General features: G+C 50.5%; 2 protein-coding genes across 4 annotated transcripts; both read right to left on the bottom strand.

Annotated features, from left to right (window-relative positions):
* Positions 1–2,920: 2,920 nt before the first annotated feature.
* Tusc2 (tumor suppressor 2, mitochondrial calcium regulator) lies at positions 2,921–6,139 on the bottom strand. Its single transcript, NM_001109297.1, has 3 exons — positions 5,449–6,139; positions 4,307–4,427; positions 2,921–4,168 (listed from the first exon to the last, which is right to left on the bottom strand). The coding sequence occupies exons 1-3, from the start codon at positions 5,592–5,594 to the stop codon at positions 4,103–4,105; spliced, it is 333 nt and encodes a 110-aa protein (NP_001102767.1). The 5' UTR covers positions 5,595–6,139; the 3' UTR covers positions 2,921–4,102.
* A 673-nt stretch (positions 6,140–6,812) lies between these two features.
* Positions 6,813–17,953, bottom strand: Rassf1 (Ras association domain family member 1). 3 transcript variants are annotated; one of them, NM_001037555.2, is made up of 6 exons: positions 17,689–17,953; positions 14,560–14,666; positions 11,352–11,456; positions 10,849–11,146; positions 10,600–10,715; positions 7,432–7,689 (listed from the first exon to the last, which is right to left on the bottom strand). In NM_001037555.2, exons 1-6 carry the CDS (start codon positions 17,936–17,938, stop codon positions 7,543–7,545), a joined length of 1,023 nt encoding a protein of 340 aa, NP_001032644.1. In that variant the 5' UTR covers positions 17,939–17,953; the 3' UTR covers positions 7,432–7,542. The 3 variants fall into 3 exon arrangements, with proteins under 3 accessions (XP_038937725.1, NP_001007755.1, NP_001032644.1); XM_039081797.2 differs by lacking the exons at positions 14,560–14,666; positions 17,689–17,953 and adding an exon at positions 13,783–14,154 and having other exon boundaries at positions 6,813–7,689; NM_001007754.1 differs by lacking the exons at positions 14,560–14,666; positions 17,689–17,953 and adding an exon at positions 13,845–14,024 and having other exon boundaries at positions 6,813–7,689.
* Between the last annotated feature and the right edge of the window lie 36 nt (positions 17,954–17,989).

Genomic DNA, 17,989 nt, shown 5'->3' with positions numbered 1-17,989 from the left:
TTAATACTTCCTGGAATGAGGATTCCCGCTAGTCTTAGCCAGAAGAACTAACCAGCCTGAGACACTACCCCCACAATCTGTCGTCAGTGGTACAATCCACTCTTTGCCGCTGGCCTCTTAAAGGGATAGAGCATTGGAAGGGGCGGGCGCGCGCGGAATGAGTGGGTGGTGGTGGTAATGGTATTTGGAATAAAAGCTTACAGCTGAAGCCTTGACTGGGGGTAACTATGGGTTCAATCCCACCTGTCTGAATATGGATTCTAGCAGTGTGCGCCCTTTGTCTAGTGTAAACGATTTTGATCCGAGTGGATCCAGAACCTCTTGGAACATTAATGACCCGCCTTCTCTGAGCCCAGGTTCCCTCGGCTAGTCTGCGGTCAGAAGGAAGCCCCGCCCCTTGCCCCTCTAGAGGAGAGGAGGGGGCCTAGTACAGCCTCTGAGCCCTCCTTTGGCAAAGCAGGCGAAGTGGTTGTCCTGGTAACCAGGGGGATGGGTCGCTGCCATGCCAAAGAGGAAAGTGGTCTAGCCACTTTCACCGAATCCACGCCAGGGCATGCCAATCCACTGGATTCTCCCTGGAGCAGTCTCTGCGACGAGGTGAAGGTGGGATGGTTGTCCATAGGAGAACCCACTCAACTCCAAATAAAGTGCACTTCGCAGAAGTTTCAGGCCCGACTTCGTGGAAAGTAGGCTTCAGTGTCTCCCTAGTACCTCCATTCCACATTCTGAGCCTTTCTGCCTTGCAATCCCCTTCCGGTGGGGACTAGGCTTAGAACTGTACCCTCGCCTCTTAGATCTGCTCTCCTGTGAACGACTCAACTCTGAAAGCCCGCTTCTAGCCGCCAGCTCCATTCCCACCCGCAAGTCTGGAAGCTAGGGAGCGCCGCAAGAGTAAGCGCTTTTATAGCAGCGCGGGTTAACTTGATGTGCTCTACTCTGGGCTCACCTGAGTGGGAGTCCGTCGGCCCAATAGGTCGGCGGTCTCCCTCCTTTCTGAGAAAAGCCTCTCCAGGCAGTTCCTTGCGCCAGCTGCTGCCCTCTGGGCAGTCTGCTGGGGACTTGATAAACCCCATTCCTTCCCACCCACTCCGCCTCCCATCCCTGCCCTTTCTCCTCACTTCCTGCTGACCTCTTGGCGGAAAGGGCCAGGAACAGAGGCGGGAGGAGAGCCCCTTGACCCCTGTTTCCCTTGGTGGCTGGCTGCCCTTTGCACCCTTCCTCTGAGTAGGATCTGGTCCCTACAAGTTGTGCCAGGTGATAGGAAGGATATGGCTAGGAATCAAGGACTCATCTTTCTTGAAGTCTCACATCATCCTCAAATCCAGTAGGGTGTGAGTGAGCTCAAGTGGCTGGCGGCATTCCTGGGAGTCACACAATTTCCTGGGTTGTTTGGCTAATGGTACTCTAGAGCAGGTGTCAAAGAAGAAACCATCCTGCATGAGGGGAAAATGGTTGGGGATAGGGGTGGTGGGTTCTTCCAGTAGCTGAGTCAACTTTTTTTCCACTGAGAGCGGAAGTGTGACAAAGACAATGTGACAATGTGTTGATGCCTGTGGCTGTGTGATATGGAGTGGGGGAGAATGTATGTCCCTGTGGGAGAGGAAGCTCACAACAGGAATTCCTGGAAGACCTCTTTGGAGGTCCGGACAAATTTGCCTACTCTCAAATCAACCTAAACTGCCCACCCCTCACAACCTGAGGTGCTCATTCCCCGCACCCGGCATGCTAGGGAGTCCCTCTGCCAACAGCTGTATGGGAGCTGGGTATACAGGTTTAGGCTGTGGCCTTCCTTACCCAGGAGTACCCCTGAACCACTGTGTTGGCTTCGCAAGGGACAAAAGTCTAGGAAGCTCCAAGGGTGGGGACTACTGGGAAAACAAAGGCCAGGCCAGACTGTCCAGGGCAGGGACACTTCCTTAGGCTGCCAGCAGGAAGGAAGTGAGCCCAGCCCAGCCGGATGGAGTGAGGAAACACTGCCCTGACTCGTCTATTGTTCATAGCTTTGGGGTTAGCAAGGTTGGTCCAGAACAGGGAGTCCCCTGGCAGGATGGCGGTGGTGAGAGATAGGATACTGTCTGCTATGGGGAGCCTAGGCCCCTGAACAGGAGCCTAACTCCTGGTTTATTACAGGGGATGACAGGTGCTCTGCTGGACTGCAAATCTATGCTGAACAGGATACTCCTACTCAAGACCTGACAAGTTCCAGCCTTTGAGCAACTTGAAGGTCAACTGCCCTGACCCTGGGCTGATGAACTAATTGGAAGTTTTTTTTGTTTTTGTTTGTTTTGAACTTAGTGAGTTTATTCTGGCCAAAGGCTAGGGGAGGGACAGAGAACCTGTCCAGAGCAGACCTTGAGAAATACAGGCAGAATGTCCGTTGGCAGCACAGAGCTGAGGAAGTGTTGGGCAGAGCCTTTCAATGGAAGGTGCAACAGAAGCCTGAGCTCTCTCCCTTCCGATGGCTGACCGGGAAGTCAGGTGAGTGTGGACTTTGGAGCCTGTAAGGAGGCCAAGGCCAGCAGAAAGTGTCTGTTGTTCCAAGTATAGCTGGGCCTTTGAGGGCTATGGGGCTTAGGTTGTAACCTCACTTTAGATAATCTGGTACTGTTGGGACCAGAACCATTCCACAACTCTATGTGGCTACACTCACTCCTTAGGCAAGGCAGCTAGGCAGGCTAATCTCCAGAAGGACCCCATGACCTTCCGTTTCCAGATTCCTAAACAGAATGGACAGGTGAGTGGACACTGCTGCATCTTGAGGGCTGGAGATGGTGTGTGAACACAGCCACCTGTTGGCCGTGCCTGGTATTGCTACAGGCAATGTTTGGACTCTTTCTAGCCAAGGCTTGTTTTGCTAGCTTTATGGATCAGCTCAAGTGGCAGCCTAGAGTTAGAGCCTCACCCCAAGCCACTCTCAGGTGCAGGGTCTACAAATAATTTTTATTGAAATTGAACAAAGAACACAACAGTCTTCCTATGCTGGGGTTTACTCTCCCCAAGCCATTTCCCACACTCTAGAAGCACAGAGCTTCCACAAATAAGTTTTTTTTTTTAAAAGCCATCTCTGTATAGAAATCAGACTCTGCCCCAACATTATCATAGTCTAGACTATTTACAAACCTTCACATTTTAATTACACCTGTTCTGTATTTCCCCTTCCTTCCTATCCTTACCAAGGAGCTCTGGTACTTTTCCTTAACAGACCCTGAAGGAGTAAGATGCTGTAGAAGGGGTGATGGGCTCCTCATAGCTACTGGCACCAGCCCCAGTTGTTGTGTCTTGCCACTGGGTGGTGGACCGCCTCTCCCCCACCACTGGAGATTTGTAGGACTGGTGCATAGGCAAGGGAGACGACAGAATGCGGTGGTGGGGTGGGGCAAGACCCCACAGCTACAGGCGTCTGTAGCCTGTACCCTCTCGACTTGAGGGTGACTGGTTGAAATCAAGAGAGATCAGTCCAGCCCTGGCTGGGTGAAAGGAGAAGCCTCCCACACTGGTCCCCATTCTCTGTTAACAGCCAGCAAAGTGTCCGTCTTAGAGTGGGAGCACGTGGCAGGTAGGCAGGAAGGAGGAGGCTGGTACATGTCTCCAGTCTGTCCAATACAGGAGGAATCGAGGTAGCAAACGGCTGAAATGCTCTGACTACAGGTAAGGGAATGAGGGAAAGGAAGTTCCCACTTGGGTAGAGCCCCTACAGGCCAGGGGCCGGAAGAAGGCAGACTCTGCTTGTAAAGTGCTGTAGCTTCTAGGAGGGCTGGGCCCTAGCCAAGCTTGGAAGAAAGCAGGTCAGACAAGTAACTAGGAACCAGGCATTCCTGACCGGCATGTGTCCTGCCATGCTTCTTGTAGAAGTGGCTGGGGGAGACAGGCTGGTAATTCTGTCATTAGCTCTCACCAGCCACCAACCACTTATTGTTCAGACATAAACCAATACCAGTTAACACTGAGGGACTACCCCTCTTACAACTGAAGGTTCTGGGCCAACGGAGTTTAGTTTATTCAGGGCTGTGGCGCCAGCCTGGACTCCTGAATGGAAGCTACACCTGGATCCTGGGAGTTTCTTGCTGGGGCAGTGGGTGCTTGTGTCTGCCATGCCACAGGCTCATACTTCATAGAGGATCACGGGGAAATCCACGTGGATTCGGGGGGGATCCAGCTTCACGATGCCCTGTTATGGAAACAGAGGCTAGTGAGGATCAGCTCTGGGCCTCTATGCTAAGAGCCTTCCTGTTATTCCCAGCCCCTCCCCCGGAAGCCCCATCCGCACACTGATGTAGGCTTCATAACCACTGCCCAGCCCCCTCACCTGAGGAATCAGATTCTTGTGTACCCGCCTCAGCTTGGCTCGCTTCTGCCCATTCTTGGTGACGATTGTCTCCTCGTAGAATTCGTGAGCCAGGTCCCCATCTTCATCATAGAACATGGAGCTGCGCAGAGAAGGAGACAGGCTGGGTTGGAGCCCCAAACACCACAGAGAAGTATGCTGAACCCCAAGAGAAGAGGCACAATGTTAATCTCCATGGAAGAACAGGATGCCTGAAGAACTCTTCGCTTGGTGCGTGAAAGGAGGCAGGCAGTATGGCAATGCCACTGTTGCCCTGTCATGCCAACAGGACAGCATATCAGAGCACCCTGTCTAGGCAATTAAGCTAGTTCTCATCTCTGTTCTTTTGCACAAAGGTAACGATGCTAGTAGCAGGCCCTTCAAGTAGGGCTTAGAAAGTGGTGGGGTAGTGGCCTGGGCATACTGGTCTCACTTCTAAAGAGACTGCTGATCCAGGGCCAAAGACCAAGATCGAGGATGACTGAGCCAGGAAGGCTGCAACCCAAGTCATTCCCAACTGCTGGTACTAATCGACTGTTTGGTCTCTGGTATTTATGGTCAAATTTCCATCATAGGGAGTGCCAGTCCCTAGGAGCCCACTAGGTCCAGGCCATTTTGTGTGAGCACCTGGGGAAAAAGAGGTTAGGTTAGTGCTCCAGATCTAGAGAACCCAACTGGCTAAGGGCCCTTTATCTGTTGTGGCCCCACCTTCAACATTGAAGCCTATCTCTGCTTTTCCAGACACTATTCTCCGAGGTCCAACTTCACAGTGAGGAGGGCAAGACACCTTAACAGAAGGTCATTTTCCCTTAGATTCTTCTAAGGCTTAGAAGAACAGAAGGAACATAAATGCCTTTAATTTGCAGGCTGAGTTGGATGAAACAAAGATCTTAGACTCTCAGAGGCCGTCTTCGCTGTATTATGGAGGAGCTTCTCCCTAAGAGACAAGCCTTAGCCAATTCTCTTAAAAAGACCATCTGGGCGGTCAAGAGCTGAATGCCGCTTGGTTTTCCCTTCTCCTTGCTTTGACTGGGACCCAAAATATGACAATCGTTCTGATTCAAGGTAGGGGGGCGTTCCTCATTCCCGGATGTCCTCCCAAAGGCAGATACCCATGCCCTTACCCGCGGCGCGTGAATACGAAGGGAGGCACTGCTCGGGCTCGAGACCGCACCAAAGATTGCTCAGCGCCTGCCGCCTCTGGGCCGCCGCCCCCCGTAGTGGAGGCAAAGGGCCAGAGGCCCCGAGCTTTGGAGCCGCTGGCGCCCATGTCAGCGCCGCCGGCGCATGGCGGACCGAGCGGCCGCTCCGCTCTCACAGCGCTGCGGGCGCGACCATGCCCTGCCCCAGCTTCCACTCGCAGGTGCCGCCGCCGCCGCCGCCTTCCGCAGGCTCTGCTGTCTCCACGGAAACCTTACTTCCGCTTCCGCACGCCCTGCACGCTGCCGCCTCTGAGTGGCTAAAGGTCTCATCAGTCTGTGGAGTTGAACCAATGGCCACTCTCAGAGGCTGAACACCCCAGGATGCGCTGCCTCCAGGTCCCAGAAGCCTATGGATCTCAAGGGTCAGCTGGGACAGCTCCCTCCCAGAAAGGCGGAGGCAATGTGTTGTTGTTGACTTTAAGGTTTGACCCGGTATAATTGCCCCAACGTCCCTGACGCAGCCCAAAACTCAGGCTCAGTAGCAATAGTCAATTAGGTCACTCCTCCATCCCCAAAGAGACCTTAGCCCTGCCCAGGCTAAGGTACAGTTAGCTTGTTTTCACAACTGTCTTTGCAGTTGTCACATTTGCTTGTAAAGAAATTAAAGAACTTGCTAAATGACTTATCTTTTGTTGTTTTGAGACAGGGTCTCAGTATGTAGCCTTAACCGGCCTGTTACTTGCCACATATCAAAGGCTGACCTCAACGCTTATCTATCTGCCTGTGCCTCCTGAATGCTGGGATTAAAGGATTGAGCAACTACACATGGGGCCAAATTTCTTTTAAAAACATCTTGGTCGGGTTGGGGATTTAGCTCAGTGGTAGAGCTCTTGCCTAGCAAGTGCAAGGCCCTGGGTTCGGTCCCCAGCTCCGAAAAAAAGAAAAGGAAAAAAAAAAATCTTGGTCCATTTCTTACAACTATATTTGAGGTCTAAATTGTGTTGTAAACCCACCAGATAACATACTTCAGGAAAAGAATTGTACCAGCTCTACCCTTGTAGCATGTAAAGTGTAGTTATATGGTGAAGGGGGTTATTGCTATGGTTTCTCTGAGTTGGCCTATGAGAAAAATGGTTTCCCTGTGCAGTAACTGTAGCTTAGTCTTGTCTCCACCTTGACCAGAGCCGAGGGTTGAAAGACATCTGAATCCAGGCATACATTTCCTAAACATATTGGCCACTGCAACCTTGGAAAGGATTCACTCTGGATGTGTCAATCATGTTGGCAGTCACTCTCAGTAGGCGTTGCCCTAACTGGGGCCCACATCTATGGAGTCCAAAACCAGAGAAATTCTTACATCTTTATTCAGACAATTATCTCAGGCATCAGACCCTGATGATGACTCTCACACCCCCATCCCTTTCCCAACAGGAGGCATTCAGTTGAGGCCACAAAACATTACATACATTCATACACTTCCATCAAAAATATCTGAGGGAGACTCTGGCTTTGGCAAACAAGAGGGGGTCTGGTCTGGCAACCTTTCCCGTAGAGAAGGCATTGAGCCACCGCAGTTGTATTGGCCAGCCCTCCCTGACCCCAGGGTGTGTGAGTCAGAAGGCACGGTAAGAGGGAAACCCAGATTAGACCTTAGTGCTTCTATTATTCTCAGCAGCTACCCTTGGCTCTGACAGGGCTATCCTGAGACTTATTCAGGACCCAAACAATGTTTCTCCATAGGTAAGGGCCCTCACCCTTGAAAACATAACCTTGATCTGTCTGTCTGTAGGGTCATAAGATTCTCACAGCTGCGGCGACCCTGAGGAAAGACTGGAGCAGCTACCCAGAGTATGACCCAGTATAGAAGGACAGAGGGACCCAAAGCCACGCCCCGCCGTGCCGCGCCATATCCACTGGTAGAGGGCCAGCGCCTTCACTGATCTCTGGGCTCATCCCTGTCATCAGAGGAGGACCTTCACGCACACGCACTCCTCAGGCCCCACGGGCCCTGTCACACTCACACGGCACGCTCTTCGCACTGCCTGTTCTCCTCCTGTCACCCAGGGCCACACAAGGTCACCCCAAAGGACAGGCGTGCAAGGCCTCCTGGATCTTCTGGCGACACCGAGAATACTTCTGCAGGATCTGGCGAAGGTGTTCCTCTTCTTCACGCTGCAGGATGCGCAAGAAATTGTGCAGCTCAGGCATGCTGAAGGCATCCCACTGGAAAGGGCAGAGGAGATTCACGGGCTGCAGCAATGCATGGCTAAGTAGGCAGACCCTCCTCAGAGACTGGTCCCTCATGGTCCCCGTAAGCAGGATAGGGCCTCCTGACAGTCCCTTCTTCTGCATCCCTCCTCGTTTTGTTACTATCTCATGTGTTTTGTCATGTATCACATGTATGCATGTCCACACAGAGGTCAGAAGAAGGTATCAGATCCCCTGGAGTTAAGAGTTACACATGGTTGTGAGTGCCCTCTGGGTGCTGGGAATCAAATCCAGGTCCTCTATAAGAGCGACATGTACTCTTAACCACTAAGCCAACTCTTTTTGTTGTTGTTTAAAGGTTTTATAATTTATGTACATTGGTGTTCTGCCTGCATGTATGTCTATGTGAGGGTATCAGATCCCTTGGAAATGGAATTACAGATAGCTGTGAACTGAACCCCAGGTATTGAGCCCATGTCCTTCGGAAGAGCAGCCAGTACTCTTAACCACTGACCCATCTCCCCAGCCCTCCTGAGCCAACTCTTTAAGCCCCTTATTTTTTTGTTGTTTTTTGAGTCATGGTCTTTCCACATATAAGAGGCTGGCCTTGAACTTGTTATGTAGCCAGGTTAGTCTCAAACTTGTGATTCTCCTGTTCTGCTTCCTGAATGCTTGGATTACAAGTACTTATCACTACGCTAGGCTAGATGTTAGGCTCTTGACTAAAGAGTCTGTGCTAGGATCCTCGTGAGCAGTCTGCAGAGAAAACAGTTGCCTTGTAGAGAAATATCTCTATCTGTTGTCAGGTGCACTCTCTCACATATCCTCTGTCTGTCTGTCTGTCTCTCAATACAATGGGCTATGACTCACACCTAAGGTGTCATAAATGTTAGCAGTTACCTTTTACATTTCTTTCCCACTAAGCTACATTCCCAGACAGCCCCCTCACCCGCCCTACATTTTCTTTATCTTTGCTGCCCAGCCTTGTGGATGCTGAGCGTCCATTCTCCCTACTGCGCCACCGCCACAGCTAACCCCTTGGTAAAAATTTTTTATTTTTTGCATTACTGGCAATTGCACTGTGCTGTCTAGTTTTCTGTCAGCTTGACACGAGCTAAAGTTATCTGAAAGTTGGGAATCTTAGTTGAAAAAAAAAATGCGACCATAAGATCTGGCTGTAAGGCATTTTCTGAGTGACTGATAGGGGAGGTACCACCCCTGGGCTGGTGGCCATGGGTTCTATAAGGAAGCAGGCTGAGCAAGTCAGTAAGCAGCACACACCATGGCCTCCTCCTTCAGCTCCTACCTTCAGGTTCCTGTCCTGTTTGAGTTCCTGCCCTGACTTCCTTCAATGATGGACTATGATATGGAAGTGTAAGACAAATCCCCCAACTTACTTTCTGGTCTTGGTGTTTTATCAGAGCAACAGAAAACCTAACTAAGACATGAACCAAGGGATAAGCATGCTGAGTACTTGACCACTGAACTATAGCCCCAGGCCTTTTATGTTTGAGACAGGATCTCATTCAGTTAACCTGGACTGGCCTTAAGTCACTCTGTAGCCCAGGGAGGCTTTGAACTAGTGATCTTCCTGCATTCCAAGTAGTTGAGATTAAAGGAGAGTGTATGTCACTAGGCCTTGCTAGGAAGAATGTCTTGTTTGTTTGTTGGTCTTGAACTCTAGGCAATTCTTCTGCTTTAGTTTCCCCAGTAGATGAGATTACAGGCCTGTGCTGCTAAAACGTCTGTCCAATGCTTCAAAGAGGCCTTTATGTTTTCCAGGTTATACCTGTGAAACTTTGTTCATTTGTTTTAGGGGCTTGAGAGACAGTTCAATGGTTAAGAACATTGGTTGCTCTTACAGAGAACCAGAGTTCAATTTCCAGCACCAACATGGTGGGTTCCAATCATCTGTAACTCTGTTCCAGGGGAGCCAACACCTTTTTCTGACTCCTCTGGGCATGTGTACACCTATATACAAATATATACATACAGGCAAAAGAATCATACACAAAGTCTTTTTTAAAAACTGTTTTATGTGGATAAGTGTTTTGTCTGCAGGCAGATATGTGCACTGTGTGCATGGTCTGGAATTATGGACAGTTGTAAGCTTCTACATGGGTGCTAAGAACCAAATCCAGGTCCTCTGCATGAACGACGAGTGCTTTTAACCACTGAGTCATCGTTCTTGCCCTACTGTTCTAGGTGTGTGTGTGTTAGAGTGGGGTTACATGCACATAAGTACAGGTACCCTCTGAGGCCAGCAGAGGAAGTCAAATCCTTTGGGAGCTGCTGGACATGGTCCTTGGGAAAAGCAGCAAGCACTCCTAACTGTGGAGGCGTCTCTGAGCCCACATAATACGTAGCTCTGAACTTGTCTTGGCTCAGCATGAGTTGGTCAAGTCCTCAATCTTTGGAGTAGTTTTTCTTTTTCTTTTCTTTTTTTTTTTTTTTTGGAGCTGAGGACCGAACCCAGGGCCTTGTGCTTGCTAGGCAAGCGCTCTACCACTGAGCTAAATCCCCAACCCTTGGAGTAGTTTTTCAACATCAGGAAACAACAAAGTCCTAAGGCAATTCTTCCTAGCTTGTGTGTTTTTTGTTGTTATTGTTGTTTAGTTTTTGTTTGTTTTGTTTTTTTTTTTGTAGCTCAGACTGATCCCAAACTCACAGCAATCCTCCAGTCTCAGCCTCCCAAGTACAGTGATTAGAACATGAACAACTCACTAGACTCAGCTTCTTCTAGTTTCTTGGGATGGGCTCTAGACCTTGCTTGGGCTCTAGACTTCCACTTGAGGACCTGCATAGTCTTGGAGAAGCTGTGCAGGGTTTGGCCTCTAGGCCAGTTTCTCCTGAAATTCCCACCATAGCTATGCCCCACTAGCTTTGTCTAGTGATAAAAAAGAGTAAGAAAGGCTATGTACTCACATTCACCTCCCCAGAGTCATTCTCCTTCAGGACAAAGCTCAGGGCTTTTTCACTGGGCCCTGCAAGAAGCCGTAGCTTCAAGGGCTGCTCCTCATCTGACAGTTTCCGGAAGTATACTAGAGGTCAGACGGGGTTGGGGGGGTGGAGGGAATAAACAGTTAGAGGCAGAACCTGATGCCTCAGCCCCTTAGTGCACAGATATGTGGTATATACCCCCTTACATAGGGAGACTTAAGACTGGAAACCTACTTTGGCCATGGCGTTCAGTTCGTTCAAAGAGTGCAAACTTGCGAGGATCATCTACTACCATGAATTTTCGAAGCAGGGCCTCAATGACCTCACGCGCGCGTGTTCGTGACAGAACGTGCAGATGCTTAACAGCATCCTTAGGCAAGTAAAAAGAGGTGCGGCGCTTCACAGCTGAGCTCCGCCCCGTGCCCCTCCGGGCATCCTGCAAGGAAGGCGGTTTCTTGCTGGAAGGCACTGAAACAGGGCGTACCAGTTTCAGCTGAACCTTGATGAAGCCGGTGTAGGAGCCATCCTTATTCTAGAAAGAGAGAAAGAACCACGCCACGTGTCAGGAAGTTCTACTGGAGATGGCTGAGGTAGGCTGAGTCCACCTGGGGCAGTGCAAAGACAGGTATGCATAGACTGCTGCTTGGGTCCACCCACAAATACGTGGCTCGGACTCTCTGGACCTCTGGCACAAGGCTGGGCTCCTGTTCCCCCACACTCCTAAGCAGACAACTCACCAGGCTCATGAAGAGGTTGCTGTTGATCTGGCCATTGTAATCCTTGATTTTCTGCTCAGTCTCAGCTTGGGAAAGATCAGGTGTCTCCCGCTCCACAGCCTCATCCTAGAAGACAGGCCAGCATGGACTCAAAGCCCTGGAAAAGCCCAAGGCTTTTTCTTTTTCTTTTCTTTTTTTTTTTTTTTTGGGGGGGGGGTGGTCTGGCTTGGAACTTGATTTTGGTCCTGTACCAAACCCATCCATCCTGAAGCCATCACGGCTCCTGGTTTTGCACGATATAGATGGAGACAGCAAAGAAAGGTAGGATCATTTGGCTGCCTGCTGTCTGGGGCCACCTCAGCCTGGCTGTGACCCCTAACAACATTACAGAAACAGACAAATGAAGGCACATAGCAAGGGGCCAGGAAAACATGAAAGCATGAAGGACTATGAGGGAAAATCTTGTTTAAGGATGTTTTTTGGGGATAAAGTACAGCACAAGGATGAGATTACTTGCCTAGTACAAGGTCCTTCCATCCCTGGTAAACCCCCAAATCCCCCCCCCCAACACACACACACACACACACACACACACACACACACGCACAATTATCTCCACTGCATAGCCAATCCCAGAACACGAGTTGGGTCAGTTTGTTCTGGAGAGGGCCATCACTCTCCCATTCTGTACCAGCACAGACTATGACCTACTGCAGGGTGGGAAGCAAGGAGCTTACGCACATCAGCAGTCTACCACTAGACAGGAAAGGCGATCTCTTTAATGTAACATGCCTTAGAGGGGTTCTTGGGGCCAGCCATATTTCAGACAGTGAAGAAATCACTGGGACATAGCATTTACCCCCTGACTCAAGCTAGGTTCCAATCTGCCAGAGGTAATAAGACGATTTCCTGGCAGAGCCTGTCCTACCAGTAGCAAGCAGGTAGGCTTCTGCTCTTCTCCTTGCTGTCTGACTTAACCCAGAGACAAAATTCTTCAGGGACTGGATTTTGCTAGAGGGTGGAGCACTGCTCAGGGCAGTCAGGACTCTGAATTGATTTTCCTCTACCAAACTCACTTGACCTCACTGGTGCAGTTTTGCTTCCGGTTGGTTTCAGAAAGGCCCTAGCTGGAACACAATTGGAATAAACATGGCTGGGATCACTACTAGGCAGTGCCTTGTCCCAGGAGAATTCCCATGAGGTCCCGGCTGGGGATTGAACCTGCAGCCTCACAAGTGCTGAACCACATTCCCAGCCCTCATGCTTTATTTACTCTTTGGGACTTCTCAGCTTCCTTTTTCTTTCTTTCTCTTCTTCTTTTAGTTCCTTAATGGTTGGAAACGAGGCCATCACACATGCTAGCTAAGCGCAATTGAGTTAGCTACAAACTTCAGCTGATTTTAAACAATTCTTTTCTTTACATGCCAATATCCTGTATTTTTTTTCCCCACCTCTCTATAATAAAAGATGACTCAGGCTGAGTGATACGGAGACAATCTCAGAGCCCCACAGTGAATCTAAAGTCTGGACTAAGGTTTTGGCGGTAGCAGCCCACCTATAAGAAATTTGTATCAAATCTTACCTACAGCATCACAGACAATTCCATTTTCTTGGCTCAAATAAGGAGTTCTAATTCTAGGAGTTCTTGCTCAAATAAGTTGCTCAAGTTTTCTAACCTTCCCTCTCACTTTTCTGATTCGAAGGCCTCTGTGCTGTTCTGAGGGATTCTGGCTCCAGAACAAGTTAAGTTATTTGAGCTTGGTGGCCACAACCACAATATTCCCAGAAAAGTCTGATAATTTGGGCACATCTAGATTTTTTAAAGAGGTTCAGCTGCCCTGGTACCACACTTTCGGGCATTTTACAGTTTTCTTGCTCCCTATGGGTAAAATGATCCTAATGATTAAAGTCCAAAACAAGGCCCTCTACCTATGTTCCCCAAATCCCACTGCGCCCTGGAGGGAAGAAAGATAGGGAATCTGTCTACATTCCAGCTGCTGGTGTCAAAGAGTTGGTCCGGTAACGGCTGGGGAACTTTGCTGGCTGATCTATGACCGCATAAGACACGGACAAAGTCCCCTCCCAAACTAACTTCTCACTTCCCGGTGGACTCCTCCTCCACTTCCTTATTTCCCCCAGGGAGGGAGTGGGAGCGCCCAAATGCGAAATCAAGACGCCGGTTTGGATTGTGAGGCTGGCTTTAGTCATGGGTGAATAACGCCCGCCTGTGGTCCACCCTTCAAGCTTCAGAGTTGCTTCCCCTGGCTCAACCGGTCTGAGAATGCAAGGGCAGGGTAGCCTGGGTACTCAGTACCATCGCGCTGGAACTCGGTTTCTACCCGGAACAGAGACCCCTACATACGTTTCCCCGTTTTTGTCTGGACCAACCGAGAGGCTCGCGATGAGAGGTGGGGAGGCTGCCCACCAACTAACTCTCCAGGCCGCAACTTACCGGGGAGGGGCGGGGTTCCAGCGACCGCCCCTCACCCGCCGGCGGCATTCCCGGGCTCCCACCTGGTCCCGGCGCGGCCTGCGGACCAGCGAGGTACGCGCCGTGAAGTACTGCTCGAGCTCTGAGTCCGAGTCCTCCTGGCTGCAGTAGCCACTACTTGTCGTGCTGCTCCAGGTCATTTCGAAGGAAGGTGTTTCAGCCTCGCCCATCGCCTTGCCCGCCCGACCTTAGTCCACTGCGTGGAGAGCTTCCAACCACCGCCTCGGGCGCGTGCGTGCGTGTGAGCGTGTCAGTACGCGCTTGCGCCGAGGCCAGCGCCGCGCCGCAACCGTTAGGACTGAAACGTAGGCAGCCCGACTCCAGCTCTAGTGTCAAGGGGGGGTGGGTGGGGGCGTTGAGGGGCGGGGACACAACGCTACAGCTGGAGGAATGACCTCATCTCAGAGGCATCTCAACCTGGCTCCGCCCCTCAGGCCCCGCCTCCCAGAGGGCCGGGGCGTGTGCGCATGTGCACCGATGTTGCCTCAGGGCCGGAAGTGGGGTGTGAGAGGCGCGCGAGCACCCTGCCAAGGCGCGTCTTTGCGGTCGGTAGTTTGTGGGCTGTAGATTTGGCGTGGAGTCCGCACCTGGCAAACCCGCAAGCAAAACTAGCGTCTGTGATGCCGAGAAATCGATAATTGGGATGTTCAATGTGCACGGCGTCGGGATTAACCCCGGAACACCTCCTCTGAGCCCCGGCTTTCCTCCCGGCCCGCCCTCCCCCAACCCCGCGCTCACCACGTTCGTGTCCCGCTCCAGTGCAGGGTCCCAGCCCAGGTCTCGGGGCCCGCAGCAGTCCAGGCAGACGAGCGCACGACATCGGTAATGGCAGGTGAACTTACAGTCTGCAGAAAGGACTGGCTGTGAGGCGGGGAAGCTGGGCGAAGTGACCCACTGACTGAGGGAGCCTCTGCCCGACAGATTTTTGGACTTGGCTGGCCTTTTCTCAAGCTGGGTTACCGCCCACTGCTACACAGATCCTCGGTTAGGCACCTCTGGACACTTTAATGGAAGGCCTCAGGCGGTTAGGGATCCAAGCATGCGAAACACTTGTGCTTGCCTTCCGCAGAGCTACTACTTAGCTTTGCCATTAACTTGAAAACAAAGGCATTTAATTTACGACTTCCTGTATTTGTCCTTTGTCCTTGTTGGGTTTCAGACAAATGGCAGAGGTGGCAGAAGTGCCTGTGTAACGTATCAAAGCAGACCTGGCCTCCGAATTCTAGCATCCCTCAGTCTAAACCTGTTGCAGGACATAGCTGGCATACCCTGCCCTTTACCCTGAACTTTTCAGCCCAGGGACTGGGCTTCCCCTCCCCCAAAGGCTCTTCCCTATATAATCCAGACATTTTGTGCTGCCTCCCATCCCAACCACTTTCTCTGTGTGTCTTTCTGTCTCTGCATTTCTTTCTCCGTGCGTCCACATCCTCCCTCTCTCTTTCTCTCCCTTCCTCCCTGTCTGCTTGGCGACTTCCCTAGCCTCCTTCCTTGGAATCAGTGGACCTGCTGCCCCCAATAAACCTACTTTCAAATTTGATTCTGCTTGACTTGGCCTATTTCTTCGGCTGAAAAAAAAAAAAAACAAAAAACCTAAAAACTATTAGTCTCCACTTGTTTACAGATTATTTTGTTCAAGTTAGCCCCAAATGGTAACCTTGAACTTGGTGATCCTCCTGCCTCCAACCGCTCCAGTGCTAGGATTATTGGTACATGCCACAGTGTCTAGTGGACACGTCTAACGTTTTCTCTTCTTTACCCATTATCAGGATTGGTAAATCTGTCAGTTTCTGCTTGCTCCCCTTGATTCCCAGGGGTAGCACCCACTGGCCAGGTGTTGTCGTTTCTGCTGCTCCTTGTCAGCAGCCCTTTCCTTAGTTCTGTCAAGCATCCAGGTCTAATAGTTGATGTCCAGGTTTCTGTCCCAGCTCTGTCTACACTCACCTGATCCAGATCCAAGGCAGCACTGATTTGCCTCTTCAGACCAAATCCTATATGCAGTGCCTTCACTTTAATGTCTAATAAAGATTTCAGATGAACGTGGCCAAAAATTCATTTTTTTCCACTTCACTCCACCCCAGGGTTCCTATCTCAACAAGTTATCACTGTAAGCCCAGCTTGAAACTAAACCCCACATTTACCTTTGATTTCTTCCTTATTTCCCAAACTGTCTTCTTTCTTAGACAAGAACTCTAGAGCATGTCTCTGTGTGAATGTTGAAATGCCGCAGCTCTTTCATGTGGTATTGTCACAGACTGCTGTCCTAGCTGAGTTTGTGACATACTCGTGTAGTGAATAAGAAGGTCTAGAGGCATGCACAGGCCTATAGAACCATCCTTAAGTTCCTACGTGGCCTACAGCACTGATTCTAAACTCAAAACTACACATCAGAACTTGGGAGGCAGGGGCAGGTGGGTCGCTTGTCACAGCCTAGTCTGCATAGAGAGTTCTAGGCAAGCCAGGGCTGCATAGTGAAATCCTGTCTTAAAAACCAACCAGCCGGGGTTGGGGATTTAGCTCAGTGGTAGTGCGCTTGCCTAGGAAGCGCAAGGCCCTGGGTTCGGTCCCCAGCTCCGTAAAAAAGAACCAAAAAAAAAAAAAAAACCCCAAAACCAAAAAACAAACAAACAAAAAAAACCAACCAGCCAACACACACACACACACACACACTCTGCACATGCACACACACACACACAGACACTGCACACGCACACACTGCACACGCACACACACTCCTCTCACAAGGCCTTGAGATACTTTCACAGGACAGAAGAAGTAGATCCGAACTTCTACAGCAAAAACACGATGCTTTTAGGAAAGATATACTTGAAGCTAAACAACAGAAAGCTTGCTGCGTTCTGGCTGGTAAAAGCTAAGAGTTACCCAGCACACGAAAAAGAAGATAAACAGATACAGACAGAAACTGCTCAGTTGCTTACAGGTTTGTGACAAGAACTGAGAACATTGGAGAAGGGGACAGCATACCCGTTACTTTGTATTTCACTGATCTATAAACATGATACATTAACCATCAAAAAACAAAAAACAAAAAAACCCCAAAAAACAACAACCACAACAACAAAACCAACCAACCAAACCAAAGCAAACAAAAACCCAGAATGCCTGAGGTTCACTCTTAACAATGGACTCAACAAGTCTGAGAGAAGTAGGCGTGAGGAGACTGGAGGGTATAAATTGTCCTGGGTGACTCTCTTTGCTGGTAGTTCTTAGGTCAGAAGGACCACTCAATGTATGGCTGTACTCCATGTTTTAGCCTCTCCATTCTTGACTCAAAACAACCTTGAGTGAAGTTTCAGTAGAATTCCTACTTACAAGGAGCCTAACCAAGGTTCTGACTTTTTTTTTTTTTTTTTTTTTTTGGTTCTTTTTTTCGGAGCTGGGGACCGAACCCAGGGCCTTGCGCTTCCTAGGTAAGCGCTCTACCACTGAGCTAAATCCCCAGCCCCAGGTTCTGACTTTTTTCTGGCCTCCTGATATGTGGGAGAAGTCACCCAGGAATCTAGAGGGGAACCCAGTGAGCCAATCGTTGGGAAGAGGCGGACCTCGGAATGTAGGCTTAGAGCACAGTAGGCACAAAGGCTTTTCAAGAAGGGCCCAAGCTCTTTAAAGACAAACTTGAAAGCAGCACCTTATTCACAGACAACTAACTCTGCCCAACTATGCACGCACAGAGTGTGACAAGTGATAAATCATTTTCTCAAGCACTCTTCCTGATGGGGCAAGGTAAAGGGATCTGGTCTGCAGGATCATCACTGCTGACCAGCCCTCTGCTGCGGCTTGACCCGCAACTATGGTGCTGCCTTTGACCTCCCGTTCCATAGTCGCTGGTTGTGTGGGGCCGCTACTCACGCGCGCACTGTAGGCCTTTGCGCACGACGCCCCAGATGAAGTCTCCACAGAGGTCGCACCACGTGTGCGTGGTGGGCCCTGCAGGCTGGAAGCGGTGGCCACGACCCGGGACGTGCTGCTGTGACGGATTGCGTGTTGTGCCCGGCGCGATGCGCAGAGCGTTGGCACGCTCCAGCCGGGTACGGCCTGGACCGATGCGCCCGGACGGTGCCAACTCTCGTAGTTCAATGAGTTCTGGCTCCGCCGACATGGCCCGGTCAGGCCGGTGCTGTAGCGGACTAGCAGCTAGTGAGTTCGTAGC

The sequence above is a fragment of the Rattus norvegicus genome, chromosome 8, assembly GCF_036323735.1.
Source record: "Rattus norvegicus strain BN/NHsdMcwi chromosome 8, GRCr8, whole genome shotgun sequence".
Taxonomy (NCBI): Eukaryota; Metazoa; Chordata; class Mammalia; order Rodentia; family Muridae; genus Rattus; species Rattus norvegicus.
The sequence above is the reverse complement of the archived record's forward strand: the minus strand, read 5'-3'. Positions and strand labels throughout refer to the sequence as shown.